The 22962-nt window shown below is 43.5% G+C and overlaps 1 protein-coding gene across 1 annotated transcript in view; it reads left to right on the top strand.

The window, feature by feature from the left end:
* Nucleotides 1-22194, top strand: part of LOC142652240 (uncharacterized) — a 34576-nt gene extending 12382 nt beyond the window's left edge. The window contains exons 2-4 of the mRNA XM_075827872.1: nucleotides 14775-14901; nucleotides 20140-20241; nucleotides 20681-22194. Of these exons, the coding sequence (XP_075683987.1) occupies nucleotides 14775-14901; nucleotides 20140-20241; nucleotides 20681-21894 (1443 nt within the window). The 3' untranslated portion in view covers nucleotides 21895-22194. The remainder of the gene's footprint in view (nucleotides 1-14774; nucleotides 14902-20139; nucleotides 20242-20680) is intronic.
* The last annotated feature ends 768 nt before the right edge of the window (nucleotides 22195-22962 follow it).

Here is a 22962-nt window from a genome sequence, read left to right as displayed (position 1 = left end):
CCATTTTTCTACTTTCGTTTTTCACTTCCCGCCTTCCAATAGGCATAACTTTTTTTTTTTTTTTTCTGTCAATAGAGTGGTGTGAGGGCTTATTTTTGGCGGGAGGCGTTGTCGTTTCTACTGGCACCATTTAAAGTACCATATAACGTACTGGCAAACTGAAAAAAAAATCTTTGCGGGCTGAAATTGGAAAAAACAGCGATTTCCACATAGTTCTGTTTTTAGTTTTTACGGCTTTCACGTGTGGTAAAAATGACAACTTAACTTTATTCTGCGGCTCAATACGATTACAGCAAATTTGTATGGTCTTTTTTTATATTTTGTTACTTTAAAAAAAAAAAAAAACCTTGTTAAAAAAATGTGTTTTGTTTCATCACATCCTGAGAGCCAGAATTTTGTATTTTTCTGTGGATTGAGCGATGTGATGGCTTATTTTTTGCGGGATGAGCTGCAGTTTTTATTGGCAGCATTTTTTTGGTACATATGATTTTTGATCACTTTTTTTATTTAAAATTTTTTTACCGCTAAAGTGACCAAAATACAAAGATTTTGATATTTTTTATTTCAGTGTTCAACGTGCGACTCAAATAATGGTATATTGTAATAGTTCAGACTTTTACGAATGCAGCGATACCAATTTTGTTTATTTTTTACATTACTTTAGAGAAAATGGGAAAAGTTTTTTTTTAACTTTTTTTCTTATTTTTTTCACTACTAATAACTTTGTTAAACTTGTTTTTTACACATTTCATAAGTCCTCCTAGGGGGCTTGAACCAGCGATCGTTAGATCCTTATTGATGTATTGCAGTATATTGTCATTTTCACAGGCTTCTGTTAAGTCGTGCTAGAGACTTAACAGAGGCAGACAAAAGATAGACATGGGGGCCTTCATTAGGCCCCTGGGCTGCCATGACAACTAATGGCACCCCCCGATCACAGTATGGGGGTGCTGATGAGCTGTCAGAGGGGGCCGCCCCCTCTTTTCAACGCTTCAGATGCTGCGGTTTGTGATTGACCACAGAATTTGAGAGGTTAAACAGCCAGGAACAGCGCGATCGCTGTTCCCGGCCGTTAGTCCCGGGTGTCAGCTGTAAAGCACAGCTGACACCCGCAGGGTATCAGCTGTAAAGCACAGCTGACACCCGCAGGGTATGGAGTTCGCTATCAGCCCGTGAGCGCCCTCCATACTTCCCTATGACACCTATCATGTATATGTACGTGATAATGCGTCAGGGGGTTGAATATATTCTTTCCACAAGATGGATATAAGATATACATGATGGAGTTTACACAAAATGGAATTTCTTAAATACATTTTGGTCACTTTCACATTTCCCACTTTTACCTGCTCTGCGTTTGGTACCTCGTACACTCCTGGTTTGACTCTGCTCGTTCACTACTCTTGTTGCTCACAGTGTTGCCCCATTTCCCTTAGCTTCTGTGTACCTTTGTCTGTCGTGCACTTATTGAGCGTAGGGACCGTCGCCCAGTTGTACGCCGTCGCCTAGGACGGGCCGTGCAAGTAGGCAGGGACTGAGTGGCGGGTAGATTAGGGCTCACCTGAGTGTCTCCCTACCCCGTCATTACAGTAATTTAATACAGAGAATGTAAGCAAATAGACCATCCTTCACAACCCACCCTTTTTCTCATATTAAATTACAGAAATTATATATTATGATTATAAATCTCAAACAATGTATCAATAGAGCTACAACTAATATAATGCCATCACCAATCTCCGGTTTGGCTTTGGGTCCCACCAGTGCTTTAACAAATCCTGTACATTTTCATCCTCTTCTGTCTTTTGTTCTTCACTGACTATCGCCCTTAGGGTAACCCACACAATTGTGGAGTCAGACGGTATGGTGGTGTCCAGTGTAGGGATGTCACGATACCAGAATTTGGACTTCGATACCGATACTTCGTTTAGTATTGCGATTTCGATACCAATTTCGATACTTTGCCAACAGTAATAAAAAAAAATAATTCTTCCGTTTTCTGATGTGAGGCGCGTGGTGTGATGAATTTTGAACGCGCCTCACATTAATAGTAATTAATCCCATCCTGTTTCTCAGTCATAATGGGTTAATGTGCGAGGTACATGATGGGGTTAATTACTATTAATGTGAGGAACATGGAGGTTAAATTCATCGCACCTCGCGCCTCACATTAATAAGTGATAGCCGTGTTTATTTCATTTTTTTACAGCGTACACATCATAAATGATGCAAAAAAATTGTTGTGCGCGCCAATACTGAATGTGTGAATATTTTATGTATTGAGACTTATTTTAATGTTTATTGTAAAAAAGGTGAAGGTGTATTTTTTTTTTAAATTTAACAATACTTTGTTTTTACTTTATTTTTAAACTTTGATGTACTGACATATATCAGATATGTGCCAGTACATTAGCCTGTGGACAGATAGCACACAGGCAGTTGTTAGGACATACTTGGGTATGTCCTAACAACCTGAAATATGGTAAGACAGCCCTGGGGTCCGTCAATAGACCCTGGGCTGTCTGCCCATATATGGTATGGCCCTTGATCGCGTCACAGGAATCCCCTGTGACGCGATCCAGGGGCATCCCCCCTTCTCATTTTCTCCTGAATTCTGCAGTCAGCTTTGATCGCAGCATTCAGGGGAATAACGGCGGAGATGAGAGGTTTCTCTGATCTCCGCCGTTATAGAGTGGGGCTGCGGCTGTGTAATACAACCATTGCCCCCCTCCTGACAGGAAGTGCGCGAGCGGTCAGCATAAGGAGGTGCGGCCGGCGCTGCACTAATGAGCGGCAGTTCAGGCACTGGCGACAGAACATGGAGGTGTTTTGCAGTGCGCCCACCATGTTCTGTCTTCAGTGCCGCCGCTCATTAGTGCAGCGCTGGCCGCATCGCATCATCCTGACCCCGCGAACTTATCATGACTCAGGAGCGGGGCTGTGGCTTAATTACACAGCCGCAGCCGCGCTCCCATACATTCATGTATTACTATACTGAGCTGTGCGGCTGCGCAGCTCAGTATCGAAATACAGGAAATAGCGGTATCGAACCGTTTAGGGATGCACAGTATCCAAACAGTATCGAAGTTTCGATGCCCTGTGCATCCCTAGTCCAGTGGGGGTTTTATGATTACCCTCCTCTTGGTCATTTACTTATTAAAACACTTGGATTCTGCTGACGGGTTCACTCAGGTTTTTGGTCTTTGCTTTACTTCGACCTTTGCTTATGTCATCAGGACTTGGTTTGGTCCTTCTCATCTGTCAGACACTGTCTCTTTTAGTATACATCACCGGGCTGTGCACAGCACCTCATTCTGTGAGCCTGGGGTGAGTTCCCACGTAGACGGAGTAGTGGAGTTTTATTGAACGTACCACAAACCCTCTGCATCTGTCCTCTTCCTCCGGCAAGTTGCTTGTCTGCACGGCTGCTTAGAATTGTGACACTGCTGTCAGTTCATGACAAACGCGTTGTATTGGCTCAGGCTGCGCCTGCCGTATCTCAGTGATAGAGTTCATGTTAAAAGTGTTTTAGGCCCAACTCTTGTCAATTAAAATAAATGCTAATCTGGTGATAACATCTACATAATATAAAAATTGTTCTAAGTACATACAATAACAATGTCAGGCCCTTAAACTAAATCAAACAGACACCTTTATATAAGAAAAACTTCTCTGTCCCAATGGACAGGGCACCGAGAAAATGTGCAGTTACTGGGTACATTTTATTTGCACTTGGTGTTACACTTTTCAGCAGGATTTGTACCTTATTTTGAGCTGATTACCTGTAACAGCTCCTACCCACAGAAATATTCAGATACCATATGTTTATCTGACAAGTGTATCAAACCAATTTTTTTCTTACTCTGATTTGTATTGCCTGTCAAGGTCTCTTCGCTCCGTGGGAGGCGGGTATGATAAGGTTGGCACCGGTCTGCTGGGACTGTTCTGTAGGCAAATCAAACCGCTCTAACAAAATTTAGCAGCATCAGCTGTAAAGCCTGGGACATACCAATTAGATCTTACCAAATCAATCCTTGCAGTCTTGGGGGCATATGTGAGGTCACATACCATCAATGCAAGTCCCATCAATAGTGCCTTAGGTGCTACCGGTTTACCCTCCTTATCCATCCACATTCTTTTAGAATCTGGTTTTCACGCCTTTCACTCCTAGTTGGAGACTACCTGTGGAAAACAATCTTTTTCATCGCATAATCATTAATTGATCTTAGGCCGGATTTACACGAGCGTGTGCGTTTTGCGTGCGCAAAAGGCACTTAACAGCTCCGTGTGTCATCACCATATGATACGCGGCTGCGTGGTTTTCGCTCAGCCGCCGTCATTATGACACTGTTTGTATGTTTGTAAACAGGAAAGCACGTGGTGCTTTTCTGTTTTCAATCATACTTTTTACTGCTGTTGCGCGAATCACTTCCGTGCTTCCGTGTGGTGCGCGTGATTTTCACGCACCCATTGACTTCAATGGGTGCGTGATGCGCGAGAAACGCAGAAATATAGGACATGTCGTGAGTTTTACGCAGCGGGTGTCTGCACGGCTCCATAGACTAATATAGGTCCGTGCGAGGCGCGTGAAAGGCGCGTTGCACGGACGTATTACACGTTCGTCTGAATAAGCCCTTAATCAGATAATTCAGCCGAAGAAATACATTAACAAATAACATCTTTATATTAAACGTTCACATTGAGCAGTAACTAGAAGTGATACGTACAGACTGATTCTTTATATATATATATATATATATATATATATGTATATGTATATGTTTCACAGAATTTTCTGCTCTAAAATTTTCCTTTCACAACAAAAAAATGTTTTCAAATGGAAATATTCCGCTGCTGTATCTTTTATCTGGGGTGTGCCTCCAATAGTCGCTGGTCTAGAAATTTACATAAAACTTAACATTGTACAAACACCGGTTCAATACTTGGGATAAAAACTATTCCTGTCACTACACACAACATCTGCAGTGGGGAAGATACAGGCCGGGTTTCAGGCCACCCTGAGAACAGGTCTACACATACGAGCACATTGTCATACACACCTACTTTGGGTAGTTGTATGTTCTGCAGTCGCTGTAACGGGTAATCTGCACTTTTCATAGGTACCTTTGCTTTTTTACCTATGTCATGCCGTGCGCACATCATGCAGGCTGCTACAAACCTAGCGGTGGCATTATTGTATCCAGGGACAAGCCAATTTACTGACACCTGGCTGCACATATCCTTGTTGTCAGGTCTTTCAGCTCTTCTCTCAATTGGCTTACCCAATGATCCAACAAAGCTCCTACTACCAATGGGCCCATAATTGTGGGTGATGCCAAAAGCGTACCTAGATTCCGTGTGAATGTCGACCGTCTTAACTTTTGCCAGGTTACAGCCTCAGCGAGCACCTCCAGCTCCGCTCCTTGAGATGAACAAGAAGGTGAGAGTTGTTTCTGGATAATTTAGCTGGCGCATCGTATCCTGTCTTGTACATACTGTATATGTGTCACGTACTCTCTGCCTGCGGCCCCCTCGGTCTCCAGGACATCGAGAGTTACTCGCTCGGGCGTCGCCTGGCCTGGCAGACTGAGGCAGTCTGCAGCCAATAGGAGCTCAGGAGCGTCAGGCCAGTCAAAGCCTGGCTGATGTTCCTGGGCTGCCACCCTCTCCTTATTTAGTTCAGCCTGGGGTGTTAGGCCTTTGTCTGTAATTAGTTTCCTTGCCTGGTGCTTTCCCTTGTTCCAGACTCCCCTGAGCGACTTGCTTTTTGACTTCTTGTGACCTGACCTCGGCTGGACTCCTGACTTTCCTTTGCCTTCTGACTTTTTTGTTTTTTCCGCACTCTGCCGGTTTGACCCTGCCTGCTGATTCCGCCTTTTGCGCCCGGACTTGTCCGTGGCGCAATTGCCCTGCCTCTCCCTCAGTGTACTTCCCAGGTTACCCTTTGTTATTTCGTACTGTCTCGGTCGTATCTATTTGTCGGTTTAACTTGTACCAGTATAGGGAATGCCGCCAAGTTGTGCGCCGTTGTTTAGGTCGGGTCGTACAAGTAGGTAGGGACAGAGGTTTGGGAAGAATGGGGAGCTCACTGTTTATGGTGTATTTGTTCATGACAATATGATGAAATATCTCTACATTACAAATTTACATTGGAAACCCATATCGCATATAGATAAACTATTTCAAAAGGGTGGAGTTTTATTTTTCCACATACATCTGATAATCCAGAACACTTATAAATCCCACCCCCACCAGGTCCTGTAAATACCTGGTTAATACAAAAACAAACAAATTATTTTACTAAAATCTGGCATAAAATGAACAATGTTTAGACAATTTTAATTTTTTTTTGCCTCCTCCCCATCTAAATCTGTAAAGACTCATCTGTGCGTGATGTCACCTCGGCCTCCTGTGCAGATTTTCTGGAGGGGGATGGTCTCTTACAAAATACCTCATATTGGGTGGAGACTACAGCACAGCTTACCCAGTGCCATATTTACCGTTCTAGAAGAATCTGGAACCATCTATACAGAAAAACTCAAAATCTGGGTTACACTCTTACACATTTAATCTGGATTACTCATTGGCGTCTCATAAACATTTTGTAGATCTCCCTAGAACCAAATTCATTAATTCAAAATAAAATTGTACCTGATCAGTCTCATCACTACTCCCTCCTTTTTGGACTTTGTGCAAGTAATGTAGCAGGGTTCAAAACTACATATCTCAACGTAGTAAGGTCCGGCACTCTATCTGGGGGGCACTAGTTCGGCCCCCTATAATACACAACAGCATGGAACAAAAAATGACTTTCTCCTAACAACTACATTTTATCTTTTAAATAACTTGCAACCATTTACCTGTAAAACATCTCACATTTTCAAAAATAACATTTAGGCAGCACCATAGCACGTGCCTCATGTGTGAAAACAAAAAAACAATTGTAATTATTTATCCAATAAAACGGAAAATAACATATCTGCTAATATTAATTACTGCAAACCAATAAACTATACACTACCGTTCAAAAGTTTGGGGTCACCCAGACAATTTTGTGTTTTCCATGAAAACTCACACTTATATTTATCAAATGAGTTGCAAAATGACGAGAAAATATAGTCAAGACATTGACAAGGTTAGAAATAATGATTTTTATTTGAAATAATAATTTTCTCCTTCAGACTTTGCTTTGGTCTTGGAATGCTCCATTTGCAGCAATTCCAGCATTGCAGACCTTTGGCATTCGAGCTGTTAATTTGCTGAGGTAATCGGGAGAAATTTCACCCCATGCTTCCAGAAGCCCCTCCCACAAGTTGGATTGGCTTGATGGGCACTTCTTGCGTACCATACGGTCAAGCTGCTCCCACAACAGCTCTATGGGGTTGAGATCTGGTGACTGCGCTGGCCACTCCATTACAGATAGAATACCAGCTGCCGGCTTCTTCCCTAAATAGTTCTTGCATCATTTGGAGGTGCTTTGGGTCATTGTCCTGTTGTAGGATGAAATTGGCTCCAATCAAGCGCTGTCCACAGGGTATGGCATGGCGTTGCAAAATGGAGTGATAGCCTTCCTTATTCAAAATCCCTTTTACCTTGTACAAATCTCCCACTTTACCAGCACCAAAGCAACCCCAGACCATCACATGACCTCCACCATGCTTGACAGATGGCGTCAGGCACTCTTCCAGCATCTTTTCAGTTGTTCTGCGTCTCACAAATGTTCTTCTGTGTGATCCAAACACCTCAAACTTCCATTCGTCTGTCCATAACACTTTTTTCCAATCTTCCTCTGTCCAATGTCTGTGCTTTTGCCCATATTAATCTTTTCCTTTTATTAGCCAGTCTCAGATATGGCTTTTTCTTTGCCACTCTGCCCTGAAGGCCAGCATCCCGGAGTCGCCTCTTCACTGTAGACGTGGACACTGGCGTTTTACGGGTGCTATTTAATGAAGCTGCCAGTTGAGGACCTGTGAGGCGTCTATTTCTCAAACCAGAGACTCTAATGTACTTGTCTTGTTGCTCAGTTGTGCAGCGGGGCCTCCCACTTCTCTTTCTACTCTAGTTAGAGCCTGTTTGTGCTGTCCTCTGAAGGGAGTAGTACACACCGTTGTAGGAAATCTTCAGTTTCTTGGCAATTTCTCGCATGGAATAGCCTTCATTTCTAAGAACAAGAATACACTGTTGAGTTTCCCATGAAAGCTCTCTTTTTCTAGCCATTTTGAGAGTTTAATCGAACCCACAAATGTAATGCTCCAGATTCTCAACTAGCTCAAAGGAAGGTCAGTTTTATAGCTCCTCTAAACAGCAAAACTGTTTACAGCGGTGCTAACATAATTGCACAACAGTTTTCAAGTGTTTTCTAATCATCCATTAGCCTTCTAACACGGTTAGTAAACACAATGTACCATTAGAACACTGGAGTGATGGTTGCTGGAAATGGGCCTCTATACACCTATGTAGATATTGCATTAAAAACCAGACGTTTGCAGCTAAAATAGTCATTTAGCACATTAACAATGTATAGAGTGTATTTCTGATTAATTTAATGTTATCTTCATTGAAAAAAACTGCTTTTCTTTAAAAAATAAGGACATTTTTAGGTGACCCCAAACTTTTGAACGGTAGTGTATGTAAGAATAGGGAACAGTGGGGGTACATACATTTTCAAGACCCCGTGTCTTACAATATCTGTATTTTAATTCATTTGAATTAACTTCAAAACATTTCAACATTAAATCTTATCACATATATAACACACGAATATGTAACGTGACTTATCTTTTTGCAGACAAATTCAGCCGGCTGTAATATTTACGGACAACAGCGCAATCGCAGAGATAAGCAACATTCCTTTGTACAGAGAACAATTCTAACCCCATACACAAGATACAAACATTTTTAGACAGTACTTTTGTTAAAAATAAGAGCATAAAATATAGATCTGCTATATTGTGGCCACTAGTTTGAAACTTCACACGTTACGTTACATTACACACGTCTCATACATCACAGATACAGATATGTCACATCAGACCCGTTCACATTACACCCCCCCCCCCCCTCATTCTGACCCATATTAGTCACTGCAATGTACTCGGCTGCTCCGTTTTTTTTCTTCACTCTTCCTATCAAAATTTACACCTGTATTCAAATTGTTCTTTCTCACATCAACTTACTTTGTCTTTAACTCCTGGTCATCCACCATCACTTATTTAAAGAGGCTCTGTCACCAGATTTTGCAACCCCTACCTGCTATTGCATCAGATAGGCGCTGCAATGTAGATTACAGTAACGTTTTTATTTTTAAAAAACGAGCATTTTTGGCCAAGTTATGACCATTTTTGTATTTATGCAAATGAGGCTTGCAAAAGTACAACTGGGCGTGTTGAAAAGTAAAAAGTACAACTGGGCGTGTATTATGTGCGTACATCGGGGCGTTTTTACTACTTTTACTAGCTGGGCGTTTTGACGAGAAGTATCATCCACTTCTCTTCAGAACGCCCAGCTTCTGGCAGTGCAGACACACAGCGTGTTCTCGAGAGATCACGCTGTGATGTCACTCACTTCCTGCCCCAGGTCCTGCATCGTGTCAGACGAGCGAGGACACATCGGCACCAGAGGCTACAGTTGATTCTGCAGCAGCATCAGCGTTTTCAGGTAAGTAGCTACATCAAACGCTGATGCTGCTGCAGAATCAACTGTAGCCTCTGGTGCCGATGTGTCCTCGCTCGTCTAACACGATGCAGGACCTGTGAGTGACGTCACAGCGTGATCTCTCGAGAACACGCTGTGTCTGCACTGCCAGAAGCTGGGCGTTATGAAGAGAAGTGGATGATACTTCTCGTCAGAGCGCCCAGCTAGTAAAAGTAGTAAAAATGCCCCGATGTACGCACATAATACACGCCCCGATGTAACACACATAATACACGCCCCGATGTACACACATAATACACGCCCAGTTGTACTTTTACTTTTCAACACGCCCAGTTGTACTTTTGCAAGCCTCATTTGCATAAATACAAAAATGGTCATAACTTGGCCAAAAATGCTCGTTTTTTAAAAATAAAAACGTTGCTGTAATCTACATTGCAGCGCCGATCTGCTGCAATAGCAGATAGGGGTTGCAAAATCTGGTGACAGAGCCTCTTTAACTTTCCACAAACCATTCTATTTATCACATGCAACCAACCATCTTACGGCTACCAGCCTTTTCAAACAAATTTTTTACAGTGTTGGTTTGCCTTCACATTTTTCCAATGTCACAAGATCCAACTCCCATCACTCTTTAACATTCTTTACAATTACAGCCTCAGCTCCTTTTGCTCATTCTACTATTATGATGGCTGGGACCCATGCCCCAAAGCTGTCCCACAATTTTGTGTAACTTTCTCCTGACCCCATGGTCGGAGAGCGGTAGGGTGATCTCTGGTAAATCCCCCACCTCCAGGCAAACTGGCCACTGACCTCCAGGCAATCTGCCGACCAGTCTATCTCGTAGACTGTCTTTCCAATACGATATCAAAAGTCGTTTCTCCATACATTCTAGTAGTAGGGTATCCTTTCCTCCGATCCCTCACTGTTTTGTACATCAAGAACAGACAAAATGCTACCACTCAACAATTGCAAGAGCAAATTCTTCAACACAATCGATATTTGTTAACCTCCATAGAATCAAGCAGGAGTTGGTCACATTCATTTCTAACATCTAAAAACCCCAGCCAGTGATGGATTTTGGTCATAATTTCTTTAGGGGTCCTGGGTGTGAGCCAATACCAATGTCTTTCACTGTAATTTGTGTAGGTAGTTATATTACTATGACACAGATGGCAATTGCGGTAAGTGTCAGGGTCATTCATTGAATACAGGATGTTATTTTACAACGGTATTCAAGCCGGCGGTCTGATGTTATATTAATACAGACTCGATTACTTTGCATGTTATACAACATCAAAAGTCCATGGCGGATTATCAAATGTGTGCTAGAAATCGGTCTGTACCGATTTCCATGTTATGCCAGTCTGACAATGCATACAACTGGTGGTTTTTAAGTCCCCATACACACAATATTACAAGCTGGCAGTGTGTGCTAAAAGTGTATCAATGATTATTTAAAGCAACATTCAACGTTTTCCCCATTGCACTGTATTCTCCGTTATCAGGACTTAACCATTGAAGCCCTTGTGGTACTGCAGGATATTACTCACAAATATCCAACTTTTCTGTCCCCTACAGACAGTCGGTACCTCCCACCTATTATCTCAGAGCATACGGGTAACAGGATAACTATTAATCCTTAATGAGTTTACACAACTAAATAACAAATTACACACCACAACAGAGCAGCAGAAGTTGTTTTTTTCCTCACTGTCCGAAATACAATCCTTTAATTTAAAAAAACTTCACATGTGAGTTACAACTTCTCTCAACCATGCGCTACGTCACCGCATTCCAAAGGCGGAGGTCATCCCTTCTCTCAACTTTTTCTGGTTAACAATGTAATTCATATCAGCAACTCAAGATCACGTACATATCTTTCATCACACAAAAAGTTTCAACATGCCTTTTTGGATCCATCCTTGCATTCCATTACTGGATAAAGTGCCCCGTCCAGAAGATGTGATGTCCTTTTGCTAAATTCCAAGGCTTACGCAATACATGTGTGAATGGTGGTGTAAGAATAAGCTCTTTACCTACTGCGGTTTTATAATTCAAAGATACAAAAGCCAGACCTCTTCAGCGACCGCTATCAGGCGTGCAATCTCCTGGGTTTTTTTCGGCACCATTACGGTCTTGGAAGTCAATGGCTCAAAATATATTAGACTGAAATTTAGACAAGTGTTCCAACAGACACTCACGCCAGGAACTTTATCCAGCATCCTAATCAGGAGATTTCATAACGATATATAAAGAGAGAGGAGAAATAACACACAGACACTGCTGATCTGCTCAAAAATACTCCTCTGGGGGTTTATTGCCAAACTCCATTACAATAATATCATTCAAAAGGGGTGTAGGCTTGAGGTTAACCAATCTGAGGCAATGTGACAATAATTATTTTTTAGCCAATAGCAGACCATAAAAATATTTAAAATACATAATTCTAATTCTTCAGATAACACCTGGAAACCAGCGTACAATTGAGTGGTGTTAACTGTTCTTTCCCATGAGGGAGTTTGTTGCGATAATGACAAATAGTCGCACTTTGTCTGGGCGTTCAGCCAATCCGCTAGCCATGGATGCATGAAGGCCACACGATGAACATATAGAGAACACATTTCTTTGAGACTCGAGCAGAACTATGTAGAGGAAAGGTCATTAAAATAATGGAAAACAAATATCTTAGTAATTCGGCATCCTGCTTGATAATTCATAATGTAATTTAATACAGAGATTATAAGCAAATAGACCATCCTTCACAGCTCCCGGTTGGACACTTCTATGCGAAAAACAATCTTTTGCCGCATAATCATTGATTGATCTTAATCGGGTAATTCAATTAAATGGAATGTGTCGCAAATTAAACCTTTTTTTAGTGTCGTTACTTATTTCTGTTTTAAGTTTTTTTGCTGTATTTATTTTTTTTCTTCCATATGGTGGAAAGTATTAAAAATCAAATAATCATTTGACATGTTTTCCTATGTTGGCCACCAGGGGGAGCACTACCCAGAATTACAGCAAGGTGAATAAGGCAAAGCAACCTGACTCACAGCTGCCGTAAATGTGGGAGGGAATTTCACCCCCTCCTACAAGCCAGGAAAAGGTGTCTTCAAATTGCTAAGCAGGTTCCGGCAGCCATTTTGGGTATGATTCTGCAGCTGGCAGAAGTTATAGGACACACCAAAAGGCTAAGGGTATGTTCACACGCTTACAAAACAAAGGGAAACCATCTTCTGATTTTCAGCCATTTTTTAATCAAACTCGCGTTTTTTACGGCCGTTTTTGGAGCTGTTTTTCTATAAAGTCAATGAAAAACAGCTCCAAAAACGTCCCAAGAAGTGATGTGCACTTCATTTTGGCGGGCGTCTTTTTACGTGCTGTTTTTGGAAAACGACCACGAAAATACGCCCTATTGGAACAGAACGCTGTATTTCCCATTGAAACCAATAGGCAGATGTTTGTAGTTCTGCTTCCGATTTTCCGGCTGAAAAAATTGTGTGTGAACATACTCCTTAGGCTGGGTTTACACGACCTATTTTCAGGCGTAAACGAGGCGTATAATGCCTCAATTTACGCCTGAAAATAGGGCTACAATACGTCGGCAAACATCTGCCCATTCATTTGAATGGGTTTGCCGACGTACTGTGCAGACGACCTGTAATTTACGCGTCGTCGTTTGACCGCTGTCAAACGACTACACGTAAATTGACTGCCTCGGCAAAGAAGTGCAGGACACTTCTTTGCAACGTAATTTGAGCCGTTCTTCATTGAAGTCAATGAAGAGCAGCTCAAGATTTACGAGCGTCAGACTCCTCGCATAATACAAGGATGAGCTTTTACGTCTGAAACGAGGCAGCTGTTTTCTCCTGAAAACAGTCTGTCTTTTCAGACGTAAAAGACTCATCGTGTGCACATACCCTTAGAATGATGAAAGTGAAGTGAATGAATTTTCAGTTGACCGGTTCACCCGGCGTGTATTTGTGAGTATGACGCTGATTGGTCACTGTTGTTATCTACATTACAGCGCCGATCACATTATGTAGGAGACCGGGCACTTATAATCTGGTGACAGCCTCTTTAAAGGGAATGTGTTGCCAGCAAAACATGATTTTTTTTGTTAAACAATTAGTGTATAGGTGATTAAACATTGTTCTAATTTTTTTTTTTATTTTTTTCACGAGTCAGGAAATATTATAAATTGGATTCAATTGGATTCTAATTTATAATATTTCCCATTGCTGGTCACTAGATGGAGCCATTCCCAAAATTGCAGCATTGCATGTGGTAAAGCAACCACATTGCTTTATGCTGCAAAATTGGGTAAAAAGCCGTCGCTCTAGTGAGCTCTCAGCATCCCCCCCTCCTTTATCCTGGCTAGTGCCGGGATAAACGAGGGGATTGAACGGTCTAACCTCCTACACTGTGTGTCGCCATTTTTTGAGCTAACACACAGTGTAGTAGGTTTACATACAGTAGTAAACAAACACGAACATACATAGAAATCTCTTACCTGCTCCTGCCGCCGCGGCTCCCTCCGGCCCGTCCGCTCCGTCTGCTGCCGCTGGTCCAAGTGCACAAGTCCGGAAGCCGCGACCGGAAGTAATAATCTTACTGTCCGGCCGCGACTTCCGGTCCACAGGAAAATGGCGCCGGACGGCGCGCATTTCAAATTGGACTGTGTGGGAGCGGCGCATGCGCCGTTCCCACACAGACAGCGTACATTGAAGTGGATGGAACGGGCCCCGTTCGCAGTCCCTATGGGACTGGAGCTGCCGTATTCCATGTCTGTATGTGTCGTTAATCGACACATACAGAAATGGAAAAAAAAATGGCAGCCCCCATAGGGAAGAAAAAGTGTAAAAATAAGAAAAAGTAACACACAAATTAATCCAAACGTTTTTAATAAAGCACTAACATCTTTAACATATAAAAAAAATAATTGTGGTGACACTGTTCCTTTAAGCAAATATGTGACGGGCCACTGAAACCAGCATCTGTCACTACATTATGATGGGGCCAGATTTGTTTTGTGTTTTCTGTTCATGGGAGATTTCTCGGGGACCTTTTATTTTCAGGTATTTTTTTTTTGTAAACTTCTCATCTCAACTTTTCCGCAGTATCCTCTCACATTCGATGATGTTGCCGTCATTTTCTCCAGTGAAGAATGGGAGATGCTGAACACCCAGCAGAGGGTGCTCTATATGGAGGTGATGAGAGAAAATTATGAACATTTTATCTTTTTGGGTAAGTTCTCATTCCCTGGACCTGACATCAATTTTTTTTTCCCTCTAAAATTGCCACATTCTAAATCTCAGAACATGGCCCCAGGGTCAGAGGACGCCAGCAACAAAATGTTGAATGTCTCATTGATACTATGGGTTCTTCCAGTGTACGATGACCTCAGGGGTTTACTATTTATTTATAGATGCCAGGAAGCACCCATAAATTATAGGCTAGGAATACGTATCTGCAGGGCCGCCATCAGGGCAGTACTGGGCGTACAGCCGTCAGGAGCTCAAGCTAAACGGGCCTGCCGCACCCGCTGGAGTCGTATCTATAGTAACTGGGGCCTATGTAATTAACTGCAAAACCAACAAAGAAATGGATATGTATATGGCAACTAAATAATGAAAACTTGAAGAGTAGCACAAAAATCTTATTTCAACAGAAGTACCACATTTACAGAATTAACATAGCAAACACATGCTAAAAATGACTTCTAAAGGGGGAGTTGTCACCCTAAGTAACCAAACAAAAGCCCCCACAGTCCGCCAGGACCCCACAACATATGTAGCTAACCATAAACCAATCAAACAGGCAGGTAATAAATACCAGAATGTGTGAAAATATGCAGCGTAGAATCCTAGGAGGGGAAAGTAGGACTGAAAGCCCCACGAATATCCGCACAATGTGGCTTCCTCGGGTATTTTTTTAGTATTAGGTAACTATCCTTGTTAGCGTATGTTCACACGGTCTATTTTCAGCCGTTTTTAGGGCCGTAAACGTCCTGAAAAACGACTGAGAAATCGGAATCAGAACACCTACAAACATCTGGCCATTGATTTTCAATGGGAAATACAGCATTCTGTTCTGACAGGGTGGTGTTTTATGCCTCATTTTCAAATAATGGCATGTGAAAAACGCCTTGTAAAAACAAGTGCATGTCACTTCTTGATCCGTTTTTCATTGACTCAATAGAAAAACCGCTCCAAAAACGGCCGTAAAGAACACAAGTTACTTAAAAAAAACCAGCTAAAAATCATAGGCTGTTTTCACTTGAAAACCGCTCCGTATTTTACGTGCGTTTTTGGTTTGCCGTGTGAACTTACCCTTATATCTGCTTCCTGTGTCATGCAATCATTGTGTGCATAATGTTAGTCATATTACCTTTCTTGCTGTCTTCTATCCAGCCAAGCGTCAATGTTTAATGCCGGTCAGCGTCTGCACGCGCGAATGCCTCTGCCAAGGTATGGGAAGATGGCCCCCGCTAGCTTACTGCTGCTCTGTTGTATCTGGCTGGTTATAAAAAATAGGGGGGACCCCCCACGTCATTTAAAAAGAAAAAAATTGGGGGGGAAAAAACGATGCTGGGACCACCCATTTTTCATAACCAGACAGATACAACGTAGCAGCAGGCTAGCATTTCCAGGGTGGGAAGGTTTCTCTCATTTCCCAGCCTAATAATACCAGCCTGCAGCCGACCCCATGCCCGGCCATCAATACAGATGGTCGGGTACTGGATCGTACCCGGCTCTTCCCGTAGCCCTGGTGGCGGTGGGTACAGGGGTAATAATGGGGGAATTAGTGTTAACCTTTTCATCGGCTAACATTAAGCCACGCCTTAGTAAATGGACGCTGTGAATCAGCCAGCGGACATTAATAAGGCGGTAGTAATAAAGTTTAGGAAAATACAAGGACATAGAAAAAATATTTTAAAATAAAAAAACCTACACAAACCTCGTTAACCATTTTATTGAAAATAAAAAAAAGTATTCGAAGTCGTCCTCGAATACAAAGTAGTCCGACAACTGAACCTGTAAAAAAACAAACGCACACAAAAAAGCAAAGTAAGGGTATGTGCACACACACTAATTACGTCCGTAATTGACGGACGTATTTCGGCCGCAAGTACCGGACCGAACACAGTGCAGGGAGCCGGGCTCCTAGCATCATACTTATGTACGATGCTAGGAGTCCCTGCCTCGCTGCAGGACAACTGTCTCGTACTGCAATCATGTTTTCAGTACGGGACAGTTGTCCTGCAGCGAGGCAGGGACTCCTAGCGTCGTACAGAAGTATGATGCTAGGAGCCCGGCTCCCTGCACTGTGTTCGGTCCGGTACTTGCGGCCGAAATACGTCCGTCAATTACGGACGTAATTAGTGTGTGTGCACATACCCTAATTCTTATACTTACCTTTCCTGGGTCCAGCGCTGGGCCCTATATCTAATTCTATCATGTGTGATACTGTCTGCTTAGCCACTGTATCTAATCCCATCCATAGCTATAGGGTCTTAGTGCTATAGATATTCTCTGTCTCCTGACTTTTTAAGACCTTAGTGACGCCCCCGGCTGCTAGTGCTGCATCGTTGGGCCACTTAGGAGACCCAGCGATGCAGCTAAAAGCTGTGGGCCGTAGGCCATGAGAAGAAGGTGCGGGGGCCCTAGAAGAACTTTTGCACCGGCTTCCTTAAGCCATTATCTATGCCCCTGCAACCAGGCACCAGCCGCTATCTCCATGGTGACTTCGTAATGTGATGCCAACGTTGCATCACTACGAAATACAATTTTTTTTAAAAGCTAGGTGGGAGTCTTCAGGGCCCACCACACTTGAAATATGTGCTGCGCTTGTATGGAAGAAGAGCAAGCCGGCAAGGGGAGCAAAATAAATATAAATTGTAAATAAGAAGGGGTAGGGGAGAGATGGTTGATGTTGATCTTTATGATTAAAGGGAATCGGTCACCAGATTTATGCCGCCATATCTTAGGACAGCATAAATGGACAGACTTTTATGTCGTTTTGATAAAATTACTGTTTACCCATTGCATCGCAGGCTGATCGCAGCGTGCTCCCCCCACTGCTGATTGGCTACTTTCTTCCTATTACTGTGCATAGAGAAGAAAGCCGTCAATCAGCGGCGGTGGGTGGGATTATCTTGCATATAATGAATATGGAGGACGCCAGAATTAGCGCGTGCACATCATTCGGAAGACTCCAGAATTAGCGCGTGCACATCATTAGGAAGACTCCAGAATTAGCTCATGCACATCATTAGGAAGACTCCAGAATTAGCGCGTGCACATCATTAGGAGGACTCCAGAATTAGCGCGTGCACATCATTAGGAGGACTCCAGAATTAGCGCGTGCACATCATTAGGACGACTCCAGAATTAGCGCGTGCACAACATTAGGAGGACTCCAGAATTATGGCAGTGGTCGCTGCTTTGCGCTGATCATTCTGCTCACTTCCCTCCCTTTACAGGCTCAAACGGTAAACCCCCAGGAGCACTGACCAATCTTACTGTATGGGGCCCAGAAATTTCTGAAGGTGGCCCAGCATACCTAGATTCATATGTTCTCATGTTTTCTGATGCATTCACTGGGTAGCACAGACAGCGAGAGTGGCCGCTGAGATGCTGGAAAGCAGGTCAACGGGGGGCCGACAGGCATGCGCTGAGAAGCAGCAGGCGATACGGTACCAGATTTACATTGGCTGACTCTGGGTGCGGAGTCTAAGGAGCCCCTCTAGTCTTCACCATAGACCTCCGCTGTAGGGAGACTACCAGGTCACGGCCTCTTGTAGGCGGTGGCTGAGCGAGATTAAGGTCAGGCAAGTTGAGTCCGTAACGTGCAGACAAACTCGTAATTCAAAATCGTATCCTGCCCTAAAATGGTATGAGCGAATTAGAATGAGAAAGGCAAATAGTGGAATCAAGGCAACCAAATGGGTCTAAAAACAAATGAGAACAAACCTCGAGCAGAGGAGACACCAGGGAATCTGTGATCGTGCCAAAATAAGCAATTACCTGCAGCAGGCCTTTTGACACCTTGGTGACATCCAACATGCTGTTTCTTTGGGTGTACGCCGTCACAATAGGCCGCGGGCTCAGGAGCTGAGCCTGCACCTTAACCATTTCAGGACCAGACTAATTTTCCTTTTCATGCTTTTGTTTTTTCCTCCCCGCCTTCATAAAGTCATAACTCTTATTTCTTTTTTTGTTGACACAGCCATTTGAGGGTTTAATTTTTAGAGAATTTTTAGAGAATTGTGGCCCCATTCATTCCTATGGGGCCATGCACACGACCGTGGTTTTCACAGTCCGTGCATGGCCCCGGAGCGGGGACCGCAGAAAGAATGGGAATGTCTTATTACGGCCGTGTTCTGCGGTCCAGGCTCATAGAAAATAATGGCTGCGGCCATGTGCACAGCCCGCGGCTCACGGCTGACACTCCGTGGCCGGCCGACCTGAAAATCATGGCCGTGCACATGGCTACAGTCGTGTGCATGAGGCCTTATTCCGCGGGTCAGTACGCTCACGATAATACCAAATTGATATAGTTTTTGTTATATTTTAGTACCTTTAAAAAAAATTGAATAGTTTGAAAAAAACAACGTTGTTTTGCATCGGCATTTCGTGACCCCCATAACTTTTTTTGTATTTCTGTGTGCAGAGCTATGTAAGGAGTCTTTTTGTACGGGGAAAGATGTTTTTTTTATTGATACCATTTTGGGGGATTTTGGGCATTTCAATCACTTTTTATTAAATTTTGGGGAGTTGAAGTGGCAAGAAAACTGCGACTTGGCCATTTTTATATATTTTATTTTTCCCGCTACGACGTTCACCATATAGAATAAATATTTTTATAGTTTGGCCATATAGGACGCACTGGACCATAAGACGCACCCGTAATTTGTAGCAAAAAGGGAAAAAAAAAAGTTTTGCACATTTCCAGGGTAATAATCAGACAATAGGGTACCACGGTGCCCCAATACAATATCAGCCACAGAAATACAAGATATTGACAGCTATAGTGCTCTCACCGTCCCCTGAACTCACCAGACAGAGGTGTGGAGAGGCAGGGGTTGCACTCAAGCACAGCACAAGATTAGAACACATTTTATAGGGAAAAAGCGGCGTCCTATAGTCCGAAAAATACGGTACATGAGCATATGTGTATATATATTTACTGAACTGCCACTCCACCCTGTGTGAGTGCTCGACTGCAGTGAGGAGGACATGAAATAGAGCGTAACTCGAAGAACAGGGATCATTGTTCTCGAGATTGGCGGGGCCCCCAGATATCGGACAATTATTATTGATCTGTCGATTTTGGGACTACCCCCTTTAAATAATAAAATTCTGTCTTCGTTTAGCCACCACCAGGGGGAGCTCAATGCACAGTAGTGGTGAATTTCATCAGTCAGGCAGCGAAAGGTATAATTTTAGAGCAAGCAATAACTTCTGATTGGTTGTTTTTCAGAATTGAAGGCCCCTATTATATTATCCTGGCAGCAGAACAAACACCCAGCAGTCAAAGCGACATCACATCGGACAGAATCGCCCCCCTCCGCTGGTACACAAGGTCTGAATCATTTTCAAGATAACGTTTTTCTTCATTCTGCTTTTTGGCCTATAGTTTTTTTTTTCTACCTTTCTGCTTTTAATATGTATGTGGGCCTTTAAATATCCTCTGAATGGTCCGAGGGAAGTTCAGGATCCGAGACCCCCTACCTATAATGCATGACGCCCACCCAGCTTTCCTTAGAGATTGCAGTTTGATCTTTTGCTAGGAAAGCTGGGTGGTGATCAAGAAGTCTACTATTACTGCTCCTACTGAGGTTGTCACCCAGCTTTCCTATGTTCTGATAGGGGGGCACGTTTTATTGTACATTCCCCTTGTAACTGTATGGCAGGCATACTTTCCTAGAAAAGGACTTGTATTTAGGGTGTGTATATTAGGGGGCCGTCACATTGTTTTACCGTGGAGCTTGACTTTTTATTACTCATTGTGTTTGTCATAGGGCCAAAAATCAACGACAAGGAGTCACGGGAGGCTCATACCGAGTTACCCACACAGCCTGAAAATCCATCAAAGTTGCCCGCCAAAATGCCCCAACAGGAGAACCATGAAGATGAGCAGAACGGGGAAAACTGCAGCCAGAAAAAGAACATAAACAAGCCCATCTCTTCTTCTAGAAACTCCAAAAGGCGTAAAAAACTGTGTTGCCCGCAGTGCAATAAATCTTTCAAATACAGCTCGGCCCTGGAAGCTCACCTGAGGGTCCACAGCGGAGACCAACCCCATAAGTGCAACATCTGTAACGAGACCTTCAGCTACAAGTCTGGGTTGATCGTACACCGGCGGAAACATTCGCAAACTGTGGCGAAAGTACCTCAGGATGCAGAAAATGAGACTCCGCTGGAGACCACCATCAAATCTTCATCTCCAATCATCACTCGAAAATCTGGCAGAATTACGGAAAAGCACACAGGCGACAAGACGACGGCCACAAAGCCGGAGAGTGAGGCAGCCTCCAAAACGAGCTCGATGGATAACGAGACTTCGAAAGTGGCGGCTCCTCCAACGACCGACTCTAGTGGAACAAACAAGCAAACTGAGAAGGAGAAGCCCCTTAAATGTAATTACTGTGAGAAAAGGTTTAACGACCAGAAGATCCTGAAAGCCCATCATCGCATCCACTCCGGCAAACTGGCCTTCCCTTGCCAGTATTGCGAGGAGAGTTTCTCGAAGGCATCGTTGCTCGCTCTTCACAGCAGCAATCACAAGGTTTGCAAACCTTACCAGTGTGACCAGTGCGACAAAAACTTCAATGACCAGTCACTTCTCTTAGCTCACAAGCGGACGCACAGCGGAGAGAAACCTTACTGGTGCAATCAATGCCAAACCTGGTTCCCCAACCACAAAAGCCTATTGCAACACGAGCAAATCCACCTGAAGCCCAAGCCCTACAAGTGCCAGCACTGTGAGAAGAGCTTCAACGACAAGTCCCTGTTCCTCACTCACGAGGGGGTGCACACGAACACTAAGCCCTTCCAGTGCACCAAGTGCAACAAGAGCTTCTACTTAAAAAAACAGTTGGAGAACCACCAGTCCGACCATGACCCCGACAAACCCTTCCCATGCAACCAATGCGAGAGGAGCTTCAATAAAAAAGAGACTCTCGTGGCGCATACTCGAGTTCACAAACACAGTGCGCAGGCACAGAAAGCTTAATAGACCGCCAGGTGGTCGGTGATTAAACTACTGTTTTAGTGGCCCTAGAGGCACGTGACCACAAGTTCTGCTGAGTCTGCGAGTTGGCAGAGGGGCAGCTCAGGGCTATTGTAACTCACATTTGTACTGTAGTGCTATGATAGAGGCTCCAACGAGGTAGTCTATGTCTGAACGCTTCTGTGTTTTCTGTAATGAATGGAGATTGTACGCAGTAGACTTGACCCATAGCTTTACGAGGCACAACATGGTCTACAAAAAAGGGATCTACACCTACATTTATAATAAAATCTGATCGCTAGATGACCGAATTGTTTGTTTTAAGCACCGTCTAGCCTTTATGCCTGTTTTCTACCCTTAGCTCAGTGCCAGTTCCCTTTTAAAGGGGCAGGTTTTAAAACCCCATTTTCCATAGCCGATTAGGGAATTTGAAGATAATAGCAGGGAGTTCCCTTCAGGACCTACATTAATTAGTCAGAGTAGAGAGTGGCTATAAAGAGTAGCTCTCTGGAGGACCTGCACTACTTCGGTGCATTGCATGGACAGCCCATTGATTTTAGTGAGAATGGCGTAATACTTTAGTTCTCCTGTAGGGGCGCTGCAAGGGAATTGAATGCTTCCAGGTTCTTTAACAAATGACAGCTGATCGATAGGATCTCAGCAGCAGGACGTACTGTGATTAACATATGATCTTACAAAAGTGGATTGTCCAAAGTAGAAAATCCCTTAAAACTCACGTAAACTGAAACAGACTGGCTGCTAGCCGCTCCGGTGGTTGTCCGTGGTGACGTTCTGTTCATGCACGTGATCGTTGCAACCAATCATTGGCTTCGGGGTTCTCGGGCCTTTCTTGCTAGCATATCGCTGAAGCCAGTGATTGGCTGCAGGGAAGTCAACCACCGGAGCTGCGGTGCTGGAGCGGCAGGGGATTGAACAGGCGAGTATACCTATAAGTCCTGGACAACCCCTTTAAGAAAAACTCCTCATCACAGCAGACTAAATTATTATATATTGGACTGGCTGGGCAATAAATTACTTCATTAGCTGCTCGATGCCTTTAGTTTTGTATTC

The sequence above is a fragment of the Rhinoderma darwinii genome, chromosome 5 (assembly GCF_050947455.1).
Source record: "Rhinoderma darwinii isolate aRhiDar2 chromosome 5, aRhiDar2.hap1, whole genome shotgun sequence".
Taxonomy (NCBI): domain Eukaryota; kingdom Metazoa; phylum Chordata; class Amphibia; order Anura; family Rhinodermatidae; genus Rhinoderma; species Rhinoderma darwinii.
This window is presented reverse-complemented; position numbering and strand designations above follow the sequence as displayed.